This window comes from Tamandua tetradactyla, chromosome X, assembly GCF_023851605.1.
Source record: "Tamandua tetradactyla isolate mTamTet1 chromosome X, mTamTet1.pri, whole genome shotgun sequence".
In the NCBI taxonomy this organism is placed as follows: Eukaryota; Metazoa; Chordata; class Mammalia; order Pilosa; family Myrmecophagidae; genus Tamandua; species Tamandua tetradactyla.
In genome coordinates this window covers 71,387,061-71,411,136 of record NC_135353.1, presented here as the reverse complement: position 1 = coordinate 71,411,136, position 24,076 = coordinate 71,387,061, and the positions used below count along the sequence as shown (strand labels likewise).

Sequence of the window (24,076 nt, the reverse complement as noted above, 5' to 3'; positions counted from 1 at the left end):
CATCCTTTTCCAGAGTATGAGATAGAATATTGATGTCACTTATCAGTCATAATATACTTTAGGTCAGGAAACTATGTTTTAGATGCTTTCTAAGATTCTTTCGGTGTCTGGGATTCCACCTTTCTTCTTCCTTGGGACTCCTTGATTTGTGGTTTTATTGTGTTTAAAAATATTGATTAAGAATAGCAGTAAGGGAGATTTGAGCGGCGCCGTCCCGCTCGAGGTTTGGCGGCCAAAGGCTACTTCGCGGGCTGCCACCGCCGCCGCCGCCCTCCTCACTCCACGGTCGAGAGAAAATGGTGGGTCGGAACAGCGCCATCGCCGCCGGTGTTTGCGGGGCCCTTTTCATCGGGTATTGCATTTACTTCGACCGCAAGAGACGGAGTGACCCCAATTTCAAGAACAGGCTGTGAGAGCGAAATACTTCAATCCTATTTTTTAAACCTTGAGGAAACTTCATTTTGGGTTTAAAGAAATCATAAAAGGAAGAAAGAAACAGAAACTTGCCAAGGAGAGAGCTGGGCTTTCCAAGTTGCCTGACCTTAAAGATGCTGAAGCTGTTCAGAAATTTTTCCTTGAAGAAATACAGCTTGGTGAAGAGTTACTAGCCCAAGGTGAATATGAGAAGGGTGTGGACCATTTGACAAATGCAATTGCTGTGTGTGGACAGCCACAGCAGTTACTGCAAGTATTACAGCAAACTCTTCCACCACCAGTGTTCCAGATGCTTCTGACTAAGCTCCCAACAATTAGTCAGAGAATTGTAAGTGCTCAGAGCTTGGCTGAAGATGATGTGGAATGAAAAACAAATATCAGCATAATAAAATCTCAATTTAAAATATTTTTAAGATTCTTAACTTGGAAGATGAACAGCTCTGGAGTTATAGGAGCAAATATGCTTTGAGATGGACTGTACCACACTGAAATCTGCCAAAGTTAATTTTTACTTTGTGTAGATCCATTTGTCTGTTTTATTTATTTTTCCCAGTGAAAAGTGTATTTTGATAAGTATTTTTCATTTTATAAATACACTATGAGTTAACTAAAATATCATGGATTTTGTTTCTTCCTAAAATGTACATACATGTAACAATACTTAGTTTGAAAGTACCCAGTGCTCAGTTGTTTTTTTTTCTTTTGTTTTCTTTTTTTCGCATGGGCAGGCGCAAGGAATCAAACCCAAGTCTTTGGCATGGCAGGTGAGAACTGTACCTGCTGAGCCACCATGGCCTGCCCCAGTGCTCAGTTTTTAAAGATAAGGCATAAAAAAGTATAGGAGAAAGCTGAAGAACGTGCATTTTTTAAAGGCTAATACCTTTTGCTGTATATCAGAAAATTGTATGAAAACTTGATTGTTTATCAAAACTGAGCATTAATCTTTGAGATGATTTTTCCCATTTAATCTTTCAAATATAAATACATATGTGAAATGTGCTGCTGTGCTATATTAACTTTATCCCTACCCCTTATGTCAATCTTGATAATACTGTTTAAATCAGTAGGCTTAGTAAAATGTTTTATTTAAATGGTGGGCTTAATATGTCCTAGGTATTTATCACCCTGTACTTTAGATATGTGTAGCAGTTGCATATAATAGCACTAGCTGCGTGTGAGCTTCACCAAATCATGTCTGCTTATTTTCCTCATTTATAAAATAAAGGGAACTGATCTCTGAGGCATCCCTTTTTTTATATGGTTGTGTTCAGCATCTTCAAATCCACCTTCTCCTGAAGAGTGTCTTTTCTTTGGCCACCAGGCCTTGTATTGTTTTATACTCTGAATTTTGCATGCTTGCCTAACTTAGTATTTCCAAATTGATCTTTTATTAATGTCTGATTATTGTGTTGATTTTCACTGAAATCATACGGTTCTGTCGCAACACTGTAAATTAATCTGAAGTGTATGATTTAAGATAACTGGGATGACCTACTTGTAAAAAAAAAGTTCCACTTTGTGTTTAACTTTGATGTATTTCTTTAATCCTAATTCAACTTGATTCATTTATCTTGTTGAACACTAAGAGTAAGGCATAAGCTTGTGGCTGAAGATTGAAGAAAATGGAGTGGGACCTTTTCTCAAATATTGACAAGCAGTCACAGATCCCATTTCAGAACTGAGAATAGGGATCTTTGGTATCGTGCTGCATGTGCTGAACTGAGCAGTATTTCTCGTTCAGATTGGCTTTGTGCCATATAAAAGTCTGAGGAGAGATCCCAGAGATTTTTCCTTTGTACTAGGCTTTTTATCTTGATTTACTTATTAACTTTTCTTACCTTAACCTAGGCGGTTGTGTGTGTGTGTGGTAGTTGTGGTATAGTGGAAAGAGTTTGAAATACAAGGCTAGCTTCTGCCTCTAATTAGCTTTCTGTATAGCCTTGGGCATGTCATGTATCCACCTCTAGTGTCTCACCGATGAATTAGACATTGGGATAGATGGGTCAAACATGTAAGGGCTCTTCCTCCAGATACCTTCTAGGTTTGTGAGAATTCTTGGTGTATTTATTATTATCATCATGACACTTTGTGTGCTTTTGTGGGGAATGAACAGTAGAAACCTGACAAGATCTGAAATTCAAAGCATGGTAGTGGTGATTGGTCAGTAATTGATCAGGCAGCAGAGAAACAGTCTTTTCTCTAGGTATAGATTGAGGGAGGTAGAGGGAGAATATAGGTGGGAAAAAGAGCAGAGAGCTTAGCAAGAAAATAATGGGCCTGGAAAAACTAAGGATTGGTTGGAGGAGTGAGTGGTCATCTAGATTTTAGGAAGGTAGAAAGCTAACTATATATGCCCTTGAAAATTGTGCACTACAAGCTGGGAATCAGCTTTCTGGAAAATAATCCTCTTTGATTTAAGCCTTGTTGAAAAGGCAATGATGGCCTCACTTTAGAGCCGATTAAGCCAAGTACATTTTCTTATTTAAATGACAGCTTTGGTACTTTAAAATTAGCTCCTACTTTTGAAAGCTTTAGGTGTGCTATATTAAAAAAAAAAAAAAAAAAAAAACCTGCTATTTTATCCCCACTGAAGAGTTTCCTACCTAAGGTTTTAGTAGTGGTGATAAACCAGGGAACCGTGGTGCTGACCAAATGGTACCCAGTAGGTGGGAATAAAACAACTCAAGATTTAAGTTAAATGAAACAGATTGAATGTTCCCATGTGCTAATGTTGCACCCTTGTGTAAAATCTCTAGAAATGGAAAACATATTGTTGTATGTTGACATGCTTCTTTGGTCAAAAATCTTTGTTAAATACAAAGGTTCATAATTTATATTTAAAGTAAAAGCATTTAAAACGAGCTTACCTGACAGCATTGTTTTTCTATTGATAACTAGAATTTATGTTCACATTTAAGTGTAAAACCTAGTATAGTGTGCAGTCAGTAAATATTTCATTCTTCTAATCCCTTCCTGCCTATCTTTGTGACCTCACTGATTCAACCTGTGGACCAGAGTATTGATGAAATGTTATTGCAGAAGAGATTTTGAGAAAATTAGCGTATCGTGTAGCTATCACACAAATTGATTTTCCTTGTAAAGTAAAAAATGCAGTTTTTGTTATTGCTTGTGCCTCAGTTGTTTAAGTGAATTAAAGGGCTTGGAGAAAAAAAAAAAAAAGAATAGCAGTAAGGGAGTGAAAGACTAAGCATAAACTAGTAAATTTCTGAGCACATCCATGCCAATTTGTGAAAGAGGGGCGGTACATTTGGAATAAAATGTAGGTGTGAAGATCAGAAGAGATTCTATGACCTTTATCTATGACCCAATGTAATATTCAGTCCTTGAACTTTTCCCTTTTCTGAGATCTGACCCTCAACTCTCAGAGTAATGGCTTCTAGAAGTTCCATAGCTCTGTATTGCATGATTTTGGCCATGCCTGGATGGGCCTGACTCAAGCTGTACTATCAAGTGTCTGTTGATGGAATGTCCTTCCTTCAAATAAGAGAAATTTGTTTTTCTGCTGTTAATGATTTTCAGTTTCAATGCATCTAGGATCTTCCTTTTTTGTGTCTGAATAAAGGAGGGAAGAATATGGGAAAAAGAGAGATGGGAAAGCTCAAGGCAATCAGCACATAGGCAAGGAGAGTGGTCTGAGTTGGGCAACTGCCAGGTAGATGCCAGACAAGATGACAAGAACACCTTGGTGGACCAAAATGTCCAGGATATTATTCTTTCTATATTTCAGTTGAATACTCCCACACAGGCAAACAATCATTCTTTGAATCATGTACTACCACACTCTATAAAAATGTTCTAGACTAACATAGTAGGATATGCAAAGATATGATAATGTAGGATCCCAGTATTTTTATTTAACCTTGTACCTCAAGGATGTGAAAAAACTGAGACCAAGAGACCTGGAGTGAAGGCTGGTGGGTGAGAGTTACCAGTTGCTGGGTATTCAACTCTTCATGCTAGGATGAGATTCATGTGAACCACTTGAAAATTTTAACCCATATTGCTGCAGTTTGATTACTGAAAGTGATCAGTATTTGAGTTTTGCCCGTGGAAGACTGAAAGAAAAAAGTTGTGGCTAATGTGACTCTAGCCTGGTAATAAAATGATACTATTGCTGTTTTGGGAATGAACTGCACTTCCTTTGGGAGCAGGACAAAAGTGCTAGTTTTTCCATGGAGTAGTGTAATTCCGAGAGAAGAAGGTTGGTTCTGTGATCATCTTAAAATTGACCCCATCCAAGAGTATTCCTCATAGGACAGCAAGATCCAAGCAGGGATGCAGACCATCCGAAGCTCAGGGACTGAGAAAAGACTCAAATGTGCCAGCTGGAGAGCACATGGCCCATGGTCAGTAGTTCCCAGTGAGGGATCACCAAGAAACCTGCTAAAGCTTCCTATGAGAGAAGGAGTCATAAATTATTTACCTGCTTTGGTGAATGTCCTGGTGTCAGATGACAATATGCCAGTGACCAAGTCTTGTTATGTCATTAATTCACCCTCCTCTCCTCTCTCCATTCTTGTACATGTCTAAAGGAAAATTTAGTATGTAGGAAATGAGAGGTAAAGAGAAAAATCAATGATGAGGCCAACTAGATCTCCTTTTCCCCTTTTCCTCCTCTATCAACGGTGGGCTTCTGAGCTTGAGGAGTCTGAGGTAATAGAAAAGAAAGTTCAAATGGATTAAGATTTGAGTTTTGATATTACACTGTCTGGAAATTTTGAGACAGAAATCACTGTTCTCACACCTTAAAGTGATTCAAAAAGCTGTAATATCTGCCCAGGGTTTTCTATGGGATTGGAAAGAACAATTCCATTAAGAAGAGTTTAAGATTGTGTGGGAGAAAGAACAAATTTAATTTATGTTTATACCTTATTGGATCAAATTTATTCAATAAGCTTAAATGCCCAGTGATAGTATTGGAACAGAATCCTTATCATTGATTGCCTAGTTTTCACCTGAGAGGAAATATGAGTCATCTCAGAAGGGCACTGTGTGCACCAAGAACCCTTTCCAACCAACTGCCTTTGCTCCCACACATAAGGTTGTCCCAACATGTTGCTTTTTCAAGTGACCTCAGGACAATTATGAGATCAAAGGGGATGCTTAGACATATGGCAAGGTGATGGGAAGAAGCCCTGAACTATGCATGTTTGATTGCACTTTCAGGCTTTTCAAGTTAAGACAGTGGAGCAACGGAGAAGGTATGCCCTGATCACACCAGCCCAAGTTTGTTTCTTTTTTTGTTCTTAGATGAACATTGCATGTTTGACTACTTGCACCATCACAGTGGATATGTTGCAAACATAAATCTCTTCCTGTGTATCAAAGACATCAAATTTCTGAAAATTCTATGAAGAATGAAGGCCATGACTTTATGTTTACCTCATGCCATTAATTGAAGGAAGATACCATCTATAACTTCCAATCTACAGCATAGTAAGCAAAGTGGAAAGGTGTCTATTGCTCCTGTTTGTTTTCCTATTTTAATGCTCTACACTTCTATAAATAATAATTACTTTTAGAAAAGAGTCATTTGGATTCAAAGCCTTCATGCTACACTCATTTAGTATTGTAATAAATAAGGGTAGAGATGGATCTACTGACATGCCAATTTAAATTGTTTTGTGTCTTAAGAACCTGTCAATAGGTATTTTAGGGGAGATCATTTTGAAGCTTTGAGGGAAACGGTGTTAAATATCTTGAGACTGGGACAGCATCCATGTTCTCTACTGCCAATAAACAGAAAATTAGTATATTATTATATTTTAAAATGCTTATTTTGCTATCATATGCATGCATATATTTTCAACAACAATTCACATCTAACAGTTTTAATAGTGTTCAACATTTTTGCAGCATAACTATTCAATTTATTTTTCACAGAATGAAAATATTATTATCATTCCAATTTTCCAGAATTCACTTGTTGTGCTTTCTGGTTAGTCTAAATTTATTTTAGAGACTTTCTATCAATACAGTTCCTATTTCAGTTATTATGAGCTCATTCAAAATTTCCTATTTTCATTGAGGTAGAGGTAATTGAGTCACATAAGTGGAGGTAACATGTTCTATAAAAATACCAGTTCACCATGGAGCTATAGTAAGAGACCTATTCTTATGCATACCACTAAGGGGTTGTATCTCTCTATTTTTGTGATGTCCAAGTCCCACTAAGTTAAAAAAAACTTCAATGACTATCAGCCAATGGAAGATCACGAGTATGGCACATAAAAACCTATGCGACACTATAGATATAGCTCAATGTCAGATTGACATCTAAAAAACCAGCAAGAGAACCAATCTTCTGCAGACTTCAATAGTTTTGCATTGATGTAGAGATTAATTAACTTATTTAAATAAATAAATCATTTAGGAAATTTATAAGTAAAATATTCAAAGAGTCAATTATGTCAGAAGTGTGTTAAAATAATTACAGCAAAGAGAGTACTATCGGTTCCCAAATTATTGCAGTAAGTGAATAAATATTTACTGGTTTTCTATAATATGAAGGATCTTTTGTTTTTATTAATAAATGCTAGTTTAATAATAATATTCTGAGCAGTAATAACATAGACATCAATAGCCCAAGCAGTTTGCACAAAATGGAGCACAGTAGGATTAGTCACACCATATAGTGCATTTTCAATTTTTCCTCCAGTGTTTCTTTTATTTTTCATATTTTTATTGAGACATCTTCAGACCCATACAGTCCATTCATAGAACACAATCAATGGCTCACAATATCATCACAGAGTTTGGTATTCATCACCATGATCATTTTTAGAACACTTGAATCACTCCAGAGAGAGAAATAAAAAGAAAAAAAATGAATGCAGACATTCCACACCCCTTACCCCTCCCTCTCATTGACCACTAAGTATTTTAATTTACCCATTTTTTTACATTATATCTCCCTCTATCATTTATTTATTTATTATCCTTATTGTTTTATTCATCTGTCCATACCCTGGATAAAAGGAGCTTCAGACACAAGGTTTTCACAATCACACTGTCACATTGTAAAAACTATATAGTTATATAAACTTCTTCAAGAATCAGGGCTACTGGAACACAGTTCAGCAGTTTCAAGTACTTTCTGCTAGCCATGCCAATACACCATAAACTAAAAAGGGATATCTATATAATGCATAAGAATAATCTCCAGGATAAACTCTCAACTCTATGTGAAATCTCTCAGTCACTGAAATTTTATTTTGTCTCATTTCTTTCTTCCCCCTTTTGGTCAAGAAGGCTTTCTGAATCCCCTGAAGCTGTGTTCTGGCTCATTCCTGAAGTCATGTCCCACATCACCAGGGAGATTCTCAACCCAGGGAGTCATGTCCCATTTAGGGGATAGGGTAGTGAGTTCACCTACTGAGTTGACTTACAGAAAGAGGCCATGTATGGGCAACAAAAGAGGTTCTCTAGTGGTGATTCTTAGGCAGAATTATAAGTAGGCTTAGCTTCTCCTTTGCAGGAATAAGTTTCATAGGGGCAAACCCCAAGATCGAGGACTCAGCCTATTGAATTAATTGGCCCCAGTGCTTGCGAGAATATCAGGAACTCATATTTCCTCCAATCTCCCCATCCCCCAAGAGGATTTGGCAAATACTTTTTTTATTCTCCACCCAAATTACTCTGTGATATATCAGGACATCACACTAACCTGTACAAATCAACAAAATCCCATGTCACATTCAAAATTCTATGTAACAATGGTGTTCAAATAACTTAATCATACAAATTTAATTATTCCAGACTGGTGGATGCTGTGTATCTGGTCAGTGATGTCCTCGCCCGCCCTCCCCCCCCTCCAGAAGTTGTTCCATACAGTTTCTGGCTTTTTACCAGCTGCTCCGGAGGATGAGCTAAATTCCACACCTCACTATGCTGCCATCTTTCCCTGCCTCGCAAGTTTGTTTCTGTCTCCCGCAACCAAGTGTCTTAATTAATACATTCAACTGGCCCATTTGTCAGATGCTGAGAGGGACACTGGGGAAGTAGTATGGGAAAGTGCATTTGCATAGTTCACTTCCACTTCCAAAATAAGGAATATACAACATTTATTAATTTGTGGCAGGCAGATTATGTGTTAATGTACTCTCTGTTGAACACAGAAGTCAATCTTATTAAATCTTCTATTCATTATTCAAAATTATTTACTAGCAGACTGCTTTGTGCCAGTGACTAGTTACTCACAGAAGATATAACAGCGAATTAAACAGATAAAATCATTGTCCTCATGGAATCCATCCTATTGGACAAGAGGGTAGAGAATAGACAACAGAAAACTAAGCTAATAAATATAAAGGAAGTACACAGTGTCAAATAGTGAAACATACTATAATGGAACAACAAAAGAACAGTAAAGTAAAGGGATAGCTGATATGGAGAGATTCCAGAAGTTACGACCCTATAAGAACATTGGCAGCAATGGCTCCAAGCTGTGTTAGCAGTGGAAACTGTGGGTGACCTTATGGAAGAATCTCCTGCTTGGCAGATATGGTGGGGAACTTCCAGATCTCAGGAGCAAAGAGCAGAGACAGCTTCTTTATCTTTGCGTAACATCTTTTATCCTTTGGCTGTCACAGGATAGCCTTATGACACCTCTGCAACCAATTCCCTACATTAAATCCTTCTCTTTCCTAAAATATATAGAGTGATTTAGGTTTATTAATCAGACACTGGACAGATAATACCCAGGAAGGGCAAAGTTCCTGACAGCCCTCAGAAAGGGTGAGTTAAATCTTTGTGGAGATAATCTAATCAAGCTTTCCCACACTATTGAGTAGGGATTAAAGTAAACAGTTGCCTCCATGAGATGGATCAGGATTAAAACATGGCTTTTCTAGGGCATATAATTCCTTCAAACCAGCACAGTTGGTGAATGGTTAAACAAATGGTTATCTATACATTCCATGGAATAGGAATAATATTCAGCTCTAAAAAGGAACACATAATGATGCCTGCAACAGTTTGGAGGGATCTTGTAATAGTTAATTTATGTGTCAAATTGTCTAGGTGTGGTGTCCAGTTGTTTGGCCAAGTAAGCACTAGCCTGATTGTTACTATAAGAGCATTTCATAGATGGACTAGCATCTATAGTCAGTTGATTGCATCTACAGCTGATTGCATTTATAATTAATGAAAGATATTGACCTCAGCAATGAGAGGAAGCATCTCATCCCATCATTTGGAGGTATTAAAGCCGTAACTGGTGATTTCAGAACTCAGAAAGAAGAATTTCTATCTCCACTTCAGCCAGCCAGCTTCTCCTGGGAAATTCAATGTCACCTTCGTCAAATTTCCAACTTGCAGCCTGCCCTGTGGAATTCAGTGCTGTTGATCCCCATAGTCATGTCAGCAAATTCTTATAATAAATCTCTTAATATTTACATATACGGTTGGTTCTGTTTCTAATCTCCCCGATGCTGAATGAAAAAAGCACATGAAAAATGTAGTATTGAAGTCTTCATGCTATATGATTCCATTTATATAACATTAAAATGAGAAAATTATAAAGATGGGGAAAATATTAGTGATTTCTAAGGGCTGGAAAGTGGGATAAACAGGTAGGTAGCTGTGGCTATAAAAAAGTTGCACGAGAGATCCTTGTGGTGATTGAACTCTTCTGTAACCTGATTGTGGTGATGGTCACAAGAATGTACAAATGTGATAAAATTGCACAGAACTAAATACACACACTTACACAAATAAGTGCATGTAAAATTAGTGAAATTTGAATAATAGTGGATTTTATCAATACTAATTTACTGCTTGTGATCTTGTAGTTATGTTACCACTGGGGGAAAATTGATGAAGGGCATAAAGGATCTCTCTTTTATTTCTTACAAACATGTGAATCAACAATTATCTAAAACAATTTTTTTAAAGAAGTTATGGCTCTTCTCATCTTTGGAACTAAGAAAACTACCCAATTGAATCCTTGATATGTGCCAGACATTTTGCTAGTGGCGTTACATAGATTAACTCTAGGAAAATAATACTTCCTGGTTTGCCCTCAATAGTCCTGTTACTTATTGACCTGCATTTTATCTAGTCTAAGATTTGTCCACAATTTCTCATTTTTAAACAAGGTATTATCACAACTACTATTTACATTAAAGTCAGAATGGGTTCAATAGACCTTGTATTAATTTCCTATTGCTGCTGTAACAACAAAAAATCTTGTTGATTTAAAACAACAACCATTTATTCTATTAAGTTCTGACGGTCAGAAACCAGTTCTATTGAGCTCATATCAAGTTGTTGGCAGGGCTGTATTCCCTCTGGAGGCTCTAGGGGAGAATACCTTCCCTTGGCTCTTCTAGCTTATAGAGTTGCATTCCTTGCAATTTGTTTCTCATGGGCGTTTCCTCAATCTTCCAAGCTAGCAGTACAGCATATTGCTTCAGTCTTCTCATTGCCTTCTTATGTAGTAAACTCTCCTCTGCCTTCCACTTACAAGGGCACTTGAATTAAATTTAGGGCCCATGCGGATAACCCAGGATAATATCCCCATCTCAAAATCCTTAACTTACTAACATCTGTAAAGTCCCTTTTTGCCATATAAGGGAATGTATATTGGTTTCAGGATTTAGAACTTGGATACCTTTGGGGACCATCATTCAGCCTCCTATAGACCTCCACTTTTTACTTTCCCTTTGTCATGATTTTGTCTGGTAGTTTGTGAGATGCATTTGCAGTGAGTAGTTCTAACTTTAACATTTGGTTCCAACTATAAGATGACCAGGGATAACCAGTCTTGTTTCTTCTGAGACTTTGCTAATTCAACATAACTAATATCTCCCTCTCAAAACAAAACAAAACACAACATGCAGGGCATTCATTGTTAAAATGAATCAGGGCAGTGCAATGGTGGCTCAGTGGCAGAATTCTCACCTGCCATGCTGGAGACCCGGGGTTGATTCCTGGATCCTGCCCATGCAAAATAATAATAATAATAATAATAATAATAATAATAATAATAAAATAAATTAGATGCTATATTATAGGAGCAGGTAGGGAGAACTAGTTCCTTTTTATTTTGGGTGGTGGTGGGAGAAGTACATGATGCTGCTACCTCTACTAGTCATTCGTAGTTAGTTCTTTGGGCCATAACCTTTTCTATGAATATACAAAGTGCATGAAAGTGTCAGACCACCAGAAAAGAGGGCCAGAGGAAAATAAAATAATATGATAACTGTATGTGAAATATATGTGGGAAGCAGAGGTCAAGATGCTCTGCTGTGGAGCATGAATATTCTTGCTACAGTGGTTTTGTAATTTATTATATGGTATGTAAATCTACAACTACATTTATTATATTGTTTGGAATGATTTTTTTTGTAATCAGAAATGAAAGTACATATTTAATGAAAAAGTAAGTGTTGAATTTCCTGTTCTCAGGAAAGTTGCTGATAAACATTTAACTTGCACTAAATGTTTGTTGACATTTGCTATGCATCAAGTGGACTGCAGTGATACCAGTGAACTCATGAAAACCAAAATATACAAACATACTGAAAAACCAGTATGTTAGCATTAGCATCTACTTCAGAAGTTAGTAATTATTTTAAGAAGAATATGTCATTTAGTACAGCAGAAGTAGAAGTTGCATTGACTTATAGTTGTGAGGCAAAACTTCTAATTTACATTAAATTTCTTTCTTCTAATTTAATTATACAAATTTTGAATTTTAAGTTTTTATGTGTGTGTTCAAAATTGGAGTGATAGCTGTTAATATATTGACTCTTAACAGAACATAGCAAACAATTATTGAAAGCAGTTTAAAATCAGTATCATTAGATTATTAAAACATGTATCAGTTAATTTCAGCATCTTTTCCATCAAATTCATGGAATAAAAACCATAATAATTTTGTTTTGGAAATTCATACTTGTGAAAGGGAAGTATCGGCCTTATCATGAATGGCATTGTAAATTCAATTTAAAAATTCAACATTAAGGATAAAATCATTTGTTTTGAGGTGATAGTGTGACTATACATTCTGGTGGAGCAGAGCATTGTAGTAAATGTTTTGCTAAATTAAGAAACATAACAGAAATAAAATCAGAATTGGTTGTGTTGCACAAATAATTCATAATTGTGAAAACATGATGTATTATATAAATGAAAATAGAAACTAGCTGTCCAAATTCACATGCATACAGAAACACATACACACCTACAAACATATTTATACACACAGATATATACATATGGCACTACACTGTAGCAGCTACAACATTGACAATTTTCTAGCTCTTGGAATGGGTGGTAGTCTCACTAGCGTAAAAGAGAAAACGAGAGATAAGAAAGGAAAGAGACACAAGCATGGGTTCATTACGAGTATATATTGTGAACCAAGGTTTATGATGAATCTGTACACCCGAAGTCTTTACTGAAAAGTGTTTTAATGTTTTCCTTTGAGCGGCCTGACTTCTATATAAAACAGGTCAAATGTCTGAAAGTATACTGAAGGTATGAAGAAAGGTGAACGGAGAAGGGGAAGGGAAAGTTGATGAACTCAGGGTGGCCTAAAAGGGACTTTGTAGTCCCTCAAGGACATGCCAGAAATGTTCAGCAGACAGGTGACAAAAACTGGTCTGACTCTCAGGGGAGGAAAAGGGCCTGGAGCCTTAGATTTGGAAATCTTCTGTGCTTAGAAGGAGATCACTAGGGATTAACTACGGGTGGCCTGAGAAGAGAGGTGTTTCCGGAACAAAACCCCAAAGAAAACCGCCACTCAAGTGGCAGCGCAGCTCCCTTGCAGGCCCCACACCGGGGTTCTGGAGTCAGGCAGAGCTGCTCTTGAAAAGCGGGCTGTGGGCCTCAGGAGCTGAGAGCGCACTTGGCTGAGTCGGGTACCCTTCCTGTGCCTCGGCTGTCACACCTGGCGATGATGGGTACCTGAGAGCGATGGGGGACCGAGGAAGACATGTGCCAGGTAAAGCGCCCTGGGTCAGAAAGCCCCCCTCTCCTCCTTCTTCTCGGCTCATCTCCTCGGTCCTCCCTCCCAGGGTCCTTCTGTGGGGAGGAGAGAGGATTAGGGGCGGAGGGCCGAACACCCGATGACGCGCGGCGCTCACGTGACTCGCCCGCGCAGACGCGGGTACCAGTTCTCGAACCCTCCTGCCAGCGTTCTCAGTGGTCCGGTCCTGGCTCTGTCCCCTCGCTGAGCTGCCCCGGCGGCGGGAGAACCCGCTTCAGCAAGTCATAGAAGGCGCAGGCCTGCCCAGGGTGCCGCAGGTCAGTGTGACCGTGGGCGCTGCCGGCGGCCCCCGGGCCGGCGTGGAAGAGTGGGAGGGGAGTGGGATTCGGGGCCGCGGGGAGGGCGGGGCGGGGGGGGGGGGTGGAGGACCCTTCAGTGGGAGCGGCTCGCCTTCTTGATCCCGCATATTCTGCTTCCCCATCCATTTTAGAGCCCAAAATAGTGGTGACGAGGAGTCCCTCCGCAGTGCGGCAGTGAAACGTAGGCATATTCTGGAAAGAACCTTGCTCTCGCACTACACGCCTAGGAGGAAATACTGACCTCCAGGATTGGGCCAAGGTACGGGTAAAGCAGGTTGCCTTCAGGAGGGGGTACTCAGAAACCTAAATGCAATTTGTAAAACACCCTGATCTGCTGCCGAAGCCTGAAAATAATGGCGGCTGAAGGGAGGGAGGGGCGGAAGAGGTGAGGGAGAGAAACGTTAGGTGTGGAGGGAGCCGTATTCAGGGAGAGACGTGTGTCGGTGTGCGTCCGCAGATTGTTCTTCCCCGCTCCTGTCTTCCATGTGTTGGCAGATTTGCGCGTCAGTTGTACCCAGCACTCTGCGACGATAGAAAAAAAAGAGGAACTTGCCCAGAATCCTAGCAGGTGAGTGGGAAGGTGTGCTGGATAGTCACCTGCGGTGTGGGAAGAGTGGAGGACAAGGGCTGAGCAGAATTTGTGTACCCCATTGTGCACCCCCCAACTCATACTCACACCTTGCCACACTGAGAGTATAAATGGTGGCAGGGCCTGTCAAGGAAATGGTGGGTTTACGTGTGTGTGAGAAATGTGGGTGGGGTAGGGATGGACAGAAGGCACACTTGGAGCAACAAGCAGGTTGGGGCAAGACAAGTACTATCAGAACCTGCGTTCTACCCCCACATCCTCAGTCACTTCTTCTGTCCTCGTCTCCCCCCCCCCCCCCCCCTTCCCCAGGGCAGGAGAAGAAGGGAAAATCTCGACATGGAAAAACTCTTCAGTGAAAATGAAGGAAAGCCTGAAAAACAAGGAAATATAGAAAACAAGGAACAATCCCAGGATGAGGGAAAGCCAGAAGTAGCTTGTACTCTGGAAGACAAGAAAAAGTTAGAAAATGAGGGAAAGACAGAAGATCCGGAAATACTAAAGGATAAGGAAAAGCCAGAGAACAAGGGAAAACCAGAGAATGAGGAACCAGAGAATGAGGGGAAGCCAGAGAACATGGGAAAACCAGAGAATGAGGGAAAACCAGAGAATGAGGGGAAGCCAGAAAACAAGGGAAAACCAGAGAATGAGGGAAAACCAGAGAATGAGGGGAAGCCAGAAAACAAGGGAAAACCAGAGAATGAGGGAAAACCAGAGAATGAGGGGAAGCCAGAAAACAAGGGAAAACCAGAGAATGAGGGAAAACCAGAGAATGAGGGGAAGCCAGAAAACAAGGGAAAACCAGAGAATGAGGGAAAACCAGAGAATGAGGGGAAGCCAGAGAATGAGGGAAAACTAGAGAATGAGAGAAAGACAGAGAAAGAGAGAAAGTCAAAAGAAGGAAATCCAGAGAGCAAAATAAGGGTGGCAGGGAAGCGCCCAGCTGAAGGTGATGTACCCAGAAAAGCAAAAAGAAAAACCAACAAAAGCCTTGCTGAGCACCTCAAGGAATATAAGGAGGCCATACATGATATGCATTTGAGCAATGAGGAGATGATACAAGAATTTGATGAGATGGCTAGGGTGGAGGATGAAGTGAACAAAACCAGACAGAAATTGGGGGGATTTATATGGATGCAAAAACGTTTACAGAATCCCTTGCTCCCTATGGACCCAACGGATCTCATGGAGGGGCTGTAGGGCCCCACAAAGGGGCTTTGAAGGTATTCTTTATGTGTAGTGCCTTATGTGTTGACTGATTAGAACATTGCCAACTCTGCTTTCTTATTCCTTGCATTTCCCTGACAGGCATTTGCTAGGCTGTGTGCTTTAGCCTTACGCTGATACTTTGTTTTAGATTTCCCTGCCATTACCAACAGCCTTTTGACCCAACTGCAGTTTTCTGTGTTTCAGTAGAGGATTTTCATACATAGGCAATGGGAAGATGTTCATGATTCTTTGGAAAATAAAGCAACTTATTATATGTACAGAATGGCCCATTAAAAATTTTGCATAGTACATCCGTGCACAGAAATATTAATAAATTTTGTCCATGAAAGGTTAACAGTGATTTTCTGAGTTGTGAGATTGTGGTTGATTTCCTTCTTTTCTTTCTACGCATCTGCCCATTTTATTCTAAAGAACACAGATTACTTTTGTCATAAAGAAACAATAAAAGGTAAAAAAAAAAAAAGAACTGCATAAAAGGCAATCAATAGAACTGTTCAGGGAGCTTATTAAGGAGTGGAGAAACTTAATATTCTTGATGTCAGAACTAACTCACATTACCTCTGTGACTCGTTGCTGGAGGAATCAACCTGGCAGTTATTACAAATCCATTGCTGTACAGGTAAGACTTGGCATCTGTGAAATGGGGCTACTATTTGCCTTCAGGCCTGGGGATATCAGGTGAGGTACTGAATGTATGAGCTGTGTTGGGCTGGCTTCTACCCTTTCCCCTGCACTCTCAGAATCAGGACCCCATAAGACACTTAGAGAAGAACTGAGCGATGGCTCAGTCCAGGCAGCTGAGAGATGGATGCCACCCTCCCCTGAGTACTGTCATGTCTACTCGCCATTGTTCCTCTTTTAGATCCTGCACCCTTATAAGACCCTTGCTGCTGCTGATGGGCTGGAGTCCTCAAAGTAAAGTCTTGTTGATGTCCCTGGAGTCCCCAGTGAACCAAATCCCAACCCACACCCATGACACCTTTAGAAATGTGGATAAAACTCTTTACCTCACCTCAGAGCTATGCATATCCAAGTTGGTAACATCCCAATGATGCTTAGGCTTTTGAATTCGCAAAACAATCCTTTCTGTGGTTTTTTTTTGGCTTGTAAGTGTGTCTTTCCATATAGCGATCTCTACCAGATTCAAATATTGGAGGCTGAGCCAGTGATAAAATCTGAGGGGCATACACTACACTTTTCTCATGTATCAATGTCAACTGCTTGATTCTCCTTTCCTTAGACAAATTGTGTACCAGTAAACTCCTGCCAGGCCCTGCCTTACCAGTTGAGCACACCTAACCACACTTGTGATTACAGCATTGTTACTTAAATAGTGATCCATGTACAGCTGGATTGACATCACCTGAGAGCTAATCAGACATGTAGTATCTCTGGTCTCTACCTCAGTCCTGCTGAATCTGAGTCTTTTTTTTTTTTTATTTTTTTATTTTTATTTTTTCAATTTTTTTTATTAATTAAAAAATCTTAACAAAACATTTAGAAATCATTCCATTCTACATGTACAATCAGTAATTCTTAATATCATCACATAGTTGCATATTCATCATTTCTTAGTACATTTGCATCGATTTAGAAAAAGAAATAAAAAGACAACAGAATAAGAATTAAAACGATAATAGAGAGAAAAAAAAAACCTATACCTCACATGCAGCTTCATTCAATGTTTTAACATAATTGCATTACAATTAGGTAGTATTGTGCTGTCCATTTCTGAGTTTTTATATCCAGTCCTGTTGCACAGTCTGTATCCCTTCAGCTCCAATTACCCCTTCTCTTTTTTTTTTTTAATTAACGGAAAAAAAGAAATTAACCCAACATTTAGAAATCATACCATTCTGCATATGCAATCAGTAATTCTTAACATCATCACATAGATGCATGATCATCGTTTCTTAGTACATTTGCATCGGTTTAGAAGAACTAGCAACACAACCGAAAAAGATATAGAATGTTAATATAGAGAAAAAAATAAAAGTAATAATAGTAAAAACAAAACAAAACAAAACAAAAACCTATAGCTCGGATGCAGCTTCATTCAGTGTTTTAACATGATTACTTTACAATTAGGTATTATTGTGCTGTCCATTTTTGAGTTTTTGTATCTAGTCCTGTTGCACAGTCTGTATCCCTTCAGCTCTGAATCTGAGTCTTAATTTTCAACAATACCCCCAAGTAAAAACAAGCCTGCATGGCATACCATACACACAATAAAGTTTGAGAAGAACCAGTGAAGATTTCTCAGACTCCCCACTCCCTACTCCTCATGAAACATTTGTCTAGAAGGATAAATATATGCACGTCATAGAATATACATCACACATTATTAAGTACACCTGTGTTTGTCAAATGTTAGTTCCCATCCCCACTTCCACTGCATTGCTGGGCCTTGAAATCAATTCGGTCAGTCAAGACCTACATTTTGTTTAATGGAATGGAATAGGATAGAGTCAAACAGAACCAAAGAGTAAATAGATTATATTGCAGATAGTTAGGGTAAGTATTGTTTTATACAATGTGTTTTTCAGTTATGTATTTAAGTATGTATGTGTATACACCCTGAGTTGTGATGAGAAATGTATTTCTGATTAGACCAGAGTTTTGAAAAATTTGAGGAACACTGCATTGGACTCTGTTTCTTAAAGCACAGCCTGTTACTTTCATTCTGGTATTGCTACTGCCTAGCACAGTAACTGACAAGTAATATGTGCTTAATGAAAGTGTAAATAATAATGAATAATTCAGGAGCCCCATGTTCTTCTTAAGTTTAGCAACTGTCTACATAAATAACTTTGGACAAATAACTTTGTCTAGTAGGATTTATTTTCAATTTCAAAAAGAACACCATGGGGGAAGGATTAGTAGCACAAATTCAATCCTATCTCATTTTATTATTGCATGTGTTAGTGCTTCTTAAAGTATGCAAGTCTGTCACTCATATCAGAATGACTAGAAGACTTTGTTGAAAGTGTGATCCCATGATCCTCACTTCAGATACACTTAGTGGAGTTCTAGAATCTCCATTTATAACAAGCTCCCTAGGTGATACTGTGTCACACTAAAGGCTAATGGCCACTGATTTATATATTCACTATGATCTCATTCATATAAAGTGTAAACCACAAGGTCAGCAGAAGAAAAGAGTTGCAGTGTCTGTTTATTGGGTGTGGGGATGGAGTTAAAGGCGTTTTTAAGGTATAAAAGTTTGGGAGTGAGAGTCCATAAAGACAAAGACAAATGTGTCTCCTGCATGGAACACAAAAGTGTCTTTAAAACAAATCAGCATATAAACAAAGGCAAAGGCAAGGCATGTGGTATCATGGTGTATTTCCTTTTCCAGATGACATAATAACTGCGGCAGTTGAATATTCCATTGCTAAAAATGACTCACAGAACCGCAAATGGCAATGCTTGCAATCTACAATTAGTTGCAGATAAAAGATAAAATATAGCAACAGCATTTTTTCAAAATTAAACATTTTTGTGCATCAAAGAACTATGTCCAGAAAGTTAAAAAGTAGCCTACACAATGGGCGACAATATTTGGAAACCACATATCGGGTAAGGGTTTAGTATCCAGAATATATAAAGAGATTGTTCAACTGAACAACAAAAAGATGAACAACCCAATTTAAAAAAGACATGAACAGACACTTCTCAGAAGAGGAAATACAAATGGCTAAAGGCACATGAAAAGATGTCCAACTTCACTGGTTATTAGGGAAATGCAAATAAAAACCACGATAAGATATTTATCTGGTACCTACTAGAATGGACATTATAAAAAAGAAAGGAAAAGAAAACAACAAGGGGCACACTTATCCATTGTTGGTGGAAATGTAAAATGGTACAATTGCTCTGGAAGGCAATTTGGTGGTTTGTCAGGAAGCTAAGTACAGGACTGCCATATGATCCAGCAATCCCATTAGTAAGTATATAGTCAGAGGACCTAAGGGCGAAGACACAGATGGACATTTGCACACCAATGTTTAAAGCAGCATTATTTACAATTGCAAAGAGATGGAAACATCTAAAATGTCCATCAGCAGATGAGTGGCTAAACAAGCTATGGTATATACATATGATGGAATATAATGCAGCTGTGAAACAGAATAAAGTTATGAAGTATGTAACAACATGGATAGACCTTAAGGACATTATGCTGAGTGAGATTAGCCAGTAGAAAAAGGACAAATACTGTACAGTCTCACTGGTATGAACTAATATTAATGAGCGAACTGGGAGAATTTCAGTTAAGAACACATGCTATCAGGAGATAGAAATAGGGGGGGTTGGGCAATTGGTGCCAAAAGAATACAGATTGTACAACAGGACTGATTGTAAAAATTCAGAAATGGATAGCATAATACTACCTGATTGTAGCACCATAATATCAACACTGAATGAAGCTAAATGTGAGTATGATAGAGGGAGAAGTGATGGGGGCATGTATAAAATCAAAAGAAATATAGAGGATACAGACTGAGATGGCAAAATTGAGGAATGTCTAGAGTGGACAATGATGGTGATTAAATGTACAAATATGAACACAGTTTTTCATGAGGGAGAACAAATTAATGTCAGTATTCCAAAGTGTTGAAAATAGGTCGAATATGGGAAAAAGTAAAATCAATGCAAGGTAGGGTCTATAGTCAAGAGTAACATTGTAGCACAGTGTGGCGGTAGCTCAATGGCAGAATTCTCACCTGCCATGCTGGAGACCTGGGTCCTATTCCTGGAACCTGCCCATGGGGAAAAAAAATTAGAGTAACATTGTAATAAACTCCACTGAGTGTAACAAAGACATTATCCCAAAATTAAATGTCAACAGGTGGGGGGCATGGGGAAGGGGTATGGATTCTTTGCAGAAGAAAAGGAAATGTGTTCTGATAGATTATGGTGCTGAAGGCATGTCTACACACTTGGGTTGGATTGTACGATGTGTGAATAAAACTTTAAAAATGAACAGAGGAAAACACGTGGTACAGAACATGTGGAGAAAGAGATGTACCTATTCACTGTCAGTAGAGAAACGGAGAAAATGTGCAGCCTTTTGGAGGGCAGTGTGGTGGTTCCACAGGAAGCTAGGGGTGGGGTTGTTCAGTATATACTTGAAGGAAATGAGTGTGGGCACAGGAATAGACATTTGCATACTGGTGTCTATGATAGCAGTGTTTGCAATCCACAATGGATAGGGGGTACAACGACTGAGGAATGAAAAGGGGGACTATTGTGCATACATACTGAACATCCACAAGAAGGAATGAAGTTGTGAGGCACGCAACTCGTGGATGAAGCTTAAGGATTTTATGTTGAATGAAATGTCAGAAACAAAAAGACGAATATTAGCATGCCTCATGTATATGAACTAACTATAATATAAAAACTTGGTGAACTGAAGTTGAGAGCATGGGTTATCAGATTGGGGCCTATTGTAAAGGATCCTAGATTGTAAGCTCTTATACCAGTCACACATATTCAAGAGTTGTAACTGTTATTTCTAAATTCTGAGATACTGAGCTGTTTGCTTATAACCTGGTCATTCCCAGAAACCTCAGGTATTTATATGACACTTGAGACTCAGAATTAGAGCTCTGAAGCTGTGAAAGTGAGCAGCATCCCATACAGGAACTATTTAAAAAGTTGAAAAAGTGATCATACTTTGAGTAGAAATATGGTATATGGTATATGGTAAATATGGTATATCCATATTTCTATCCAATCATATTTTTATTGATTTGGATAGAATTAAGGTAAATCAGAATACAGGGTAAAAGTTATCATCCATATTTTAAAACTTCAACTTCTGTGTGAGACCAAAGGGAAAGATGTTTACTTGGTGTGCAATTTATATTTTGGCTAGTGCATTTCCCAATTTAATTTCTATGGTCAGTTTAGTTGAACACCATAAGTACATGGAATCTTGAATAGGGCGTGAGACTTTGTTGGTTTGTCCAGTTTAGTATGATGTCCTGATATATCCTAGAGTAATCTGGGCAGTGAATAAAGAAGTATTTGCAAGGTCCCCTTGGGGCACAGGGGCAAAAGGAGGAAATATGCAAATTCCCCATTTAGAGAATTTCTGATATTCTCACAAGCAGTGGAGACAACCAAATAAATAGGTCAAGCCCTCGATCTTGGGGTTTGCCCCCATGAAATTTATTCCTGAAAAGCATAGGCTAAGCCCACTTAAAATTATGCCTGAAAGTCACCTCCAAAGAACTTTTGTTGCTCAGATGTGGCCTCCCTCTCTAAGCTAATATGGCAAGTGAACTCACTGCCCTCCCCCACTACATGGGACGTGGGGTGTAAATCTCCTTGGCAATGTGGGACAGAACTCCTAGGATGAGCTGGGACCTGGCATCAATGTATTGAGAAAGCCTTCTTAAACAAAAGGGGGAGGAGAGAAATGAAACAAAATAAAGTTTCAGTAGCTGAGACTACTCAGTAGCTCAGATTTGGGAGGTTATTCTGGAGGTTATTCATACACATTATATAGATATCCCGTTTTAGTTTATGGTGCATTGGAGTGGCTAGAGGAAAGTGTCTGAAACTGGTGAGCTCTGTTCCAGTAGCCTTGATTCTTGAGGATGATTGTATAACAGTATAGCTTTTAAAATGTGACTGTGTGGTTGTGAAAACCTTGTTTCTGGTGATCCCTTTATCTAGGGTATGAACAGATGAGTAAAAATTATGGATAAAAAATAAACAAATAGGGGGACAAAGGTTAAAATAAATTGGGTAGATGGAAATACTAGTGGTCAATGAGGGGGGGTAAGGTGTATGATATGTATGAGATTTTTCTTTTTTCTTTTTATTTCTTTTTCTGGAGTGATGTAAATGTTCTAAAAAATTATCACGGTGATGAATACACAACTATGTGATGATATTGTGAGCCACTGATTGTACATCATGTATGGAATGTTTGCATGATATGATTTATCAATAAGAATATTTTAAAAATCAGTTAAAGATTTGGAAGCCAATTATACATAACTGCAAAAAAAAAAAAACAGCTGAAAGCTGTATTAGAAGAAAATATCTGTACTAAGGCACAGAGAGGCAAATGGATGGAATATAGAGACAAGATTGGAAGAAACTAATAGGACATGATTAAAATATTCCAATTTACATGTAATCAGATTCCTAGAAGCAAAAGAGAGAAAGAATGGGGCTGAAACACTGTGTGAAGAATAATGGCTAAGAATATTCCAAAATTGATGAAAGACATCAAGTCACAGAATCACAACGTGCCACTAATCCCAATAAGAATGAATACAAGGACAAACCATCTAAGCTATTCATAGAAAACGTACTAAATACCAAAGATCAAGAAAAAGTATTAAAATCAGACAGAGAATAAAGAATATATTACCTGCAATGAAACAAAAATTAGACAGCTGAATTTTGAATGGGAAGAATAGAAGCCAAAAATACATGGAATGATATAAATTACTGGAAGAAAAGTGATGATATATTAGAATTCTATATATTCTTCAAAAATAATGATAAACAAAAACATTTTAAGGCAAAATTTGAGATGGTTTGTCATTAGTAGACACTTATGAAAATAAATAGTAAAGGAAATTCTTCAGACTGAAGAAAATTAATCCCATATGGAAGCATGGATATGAAAGGGGGAAAATGAGGAGGAGAAGGAAAAAGAGAATGAAGAGAAAATGAATATGACAATGAAGGAAAAGAAGAAATAGTAGGAGAGCAACAGGAACGGTAGATATGGGTTTCCATGTAGTGATTAAAGAATAATATCTTATAGGGTTTACAAAATATAAATCTAAAGATGATTAAAACAACAGTGGAAATTAAAGAGTGGGTAAATGGGACTAAAATTTTCCCACATTGTCTGGGAAATGGTAAAATTTCAATTTCATATTAGACGTTAAAAAGTCAAGGATAGGGCAGTGCAACAATGGCTCAGTGGCAGAATTCTTGCCTGCCATGCTGGAGACCTGGGTTTGATTCCTGGAGCCTGCCCATGCCAAAAAAAAAAAAAAAAAGAAAAGTCAAGGATTACATGTAATTGCTAGAGTAACCATTAAGGGAATGATAAAATAATGTAAAGTATGAATGCTAATACTTAATTTAAAAAATCTTAATCTAAATGAAGGCAAGAAAGGAGAGGAAAATATAGAAGGAAAAATTTGGCATAATTAAAGGGATAAAGAGACAACGAGATGAAACTGCAATCATAGTGAGATATTTTAATACACATTTTTTAGCAAATTCTAGAACAAGCACAGAAAAACTCAATAAGGGTACAGAATATAAAAATAACATGACTGATCAACTTGACCTAATTGACACTGGTAGAATGTTGGACCCGACAAATGCAAAGTACACATTTTTTCCAAGTGCATAGAACATGTCCTGAAATTTACTGTATGTTAGGCCATAAAGAAAATCTTAAAAAAACATCAAAATTTTGAAATTATACAGAGAATGTTCTCTTACCACAGTGAGATTAAGCTAGAA

At 38.3% G+C, this 24,076-nt stretch overlaps 1 protein-coding gene and 1 long non-coding RNA gene across 2 annotated transcripts; both read left to right on the top strand.

Moving 5' to 3' along the window:
* The first annotated feature begins 265 nt into the window (after positions 1 to 265).
* On the top strand, positions 266 to 1,675 carry LOC143671618 (uncharacterized). The gene is made up of 2 exons (XR_013169614.1): positions 266 to 352; positions 486 to 1,675. It is a non-coding gene; the product is annotated as an uncharacterized LOC143671618 (long non-coding RNA).
* An 11,877-nt stretch (positions 1,676 to 13,552) lies between these two features.
* On the top strand, positions 13,553 to 15,905 carry TCEAL2 (transcription elongation factor A like 2). Its single transcript, XM_077144814.1, has 4 exons — positions 13,553 to 13,707; positions 13,881 to 14,008; positions 14,245 to 14,317; positions 14,648 to 15,905. Exon 4 carries the CDS (start codon positions 14,675 to 14,677, stop codon positions 15,533 to 15,535), a length of 861 nt encoding a protein of 286 aa, XP_077000929.1. The 5' UTR covers positions 13,553 to 13,707; positions 13,881 to 14,008; positions 14,245 to 14,317; positions 14,648 to 14,674; the 3' UTR covers positions 15,536 to 15,905.
* Positions 15,906 to 24,076: the final 8,171 nt, after the last annotated feature.

Bases quoted from the DNA above. Each gene is read 5' to 3' on its own strand.
- TCEAL2 (XM_077144814.1), top strand. From the start codon at position 14,675: ATGGAAAAACTCTTCAGTGAAAATGAAGGAAAGCCTGAAAAACAAGGA.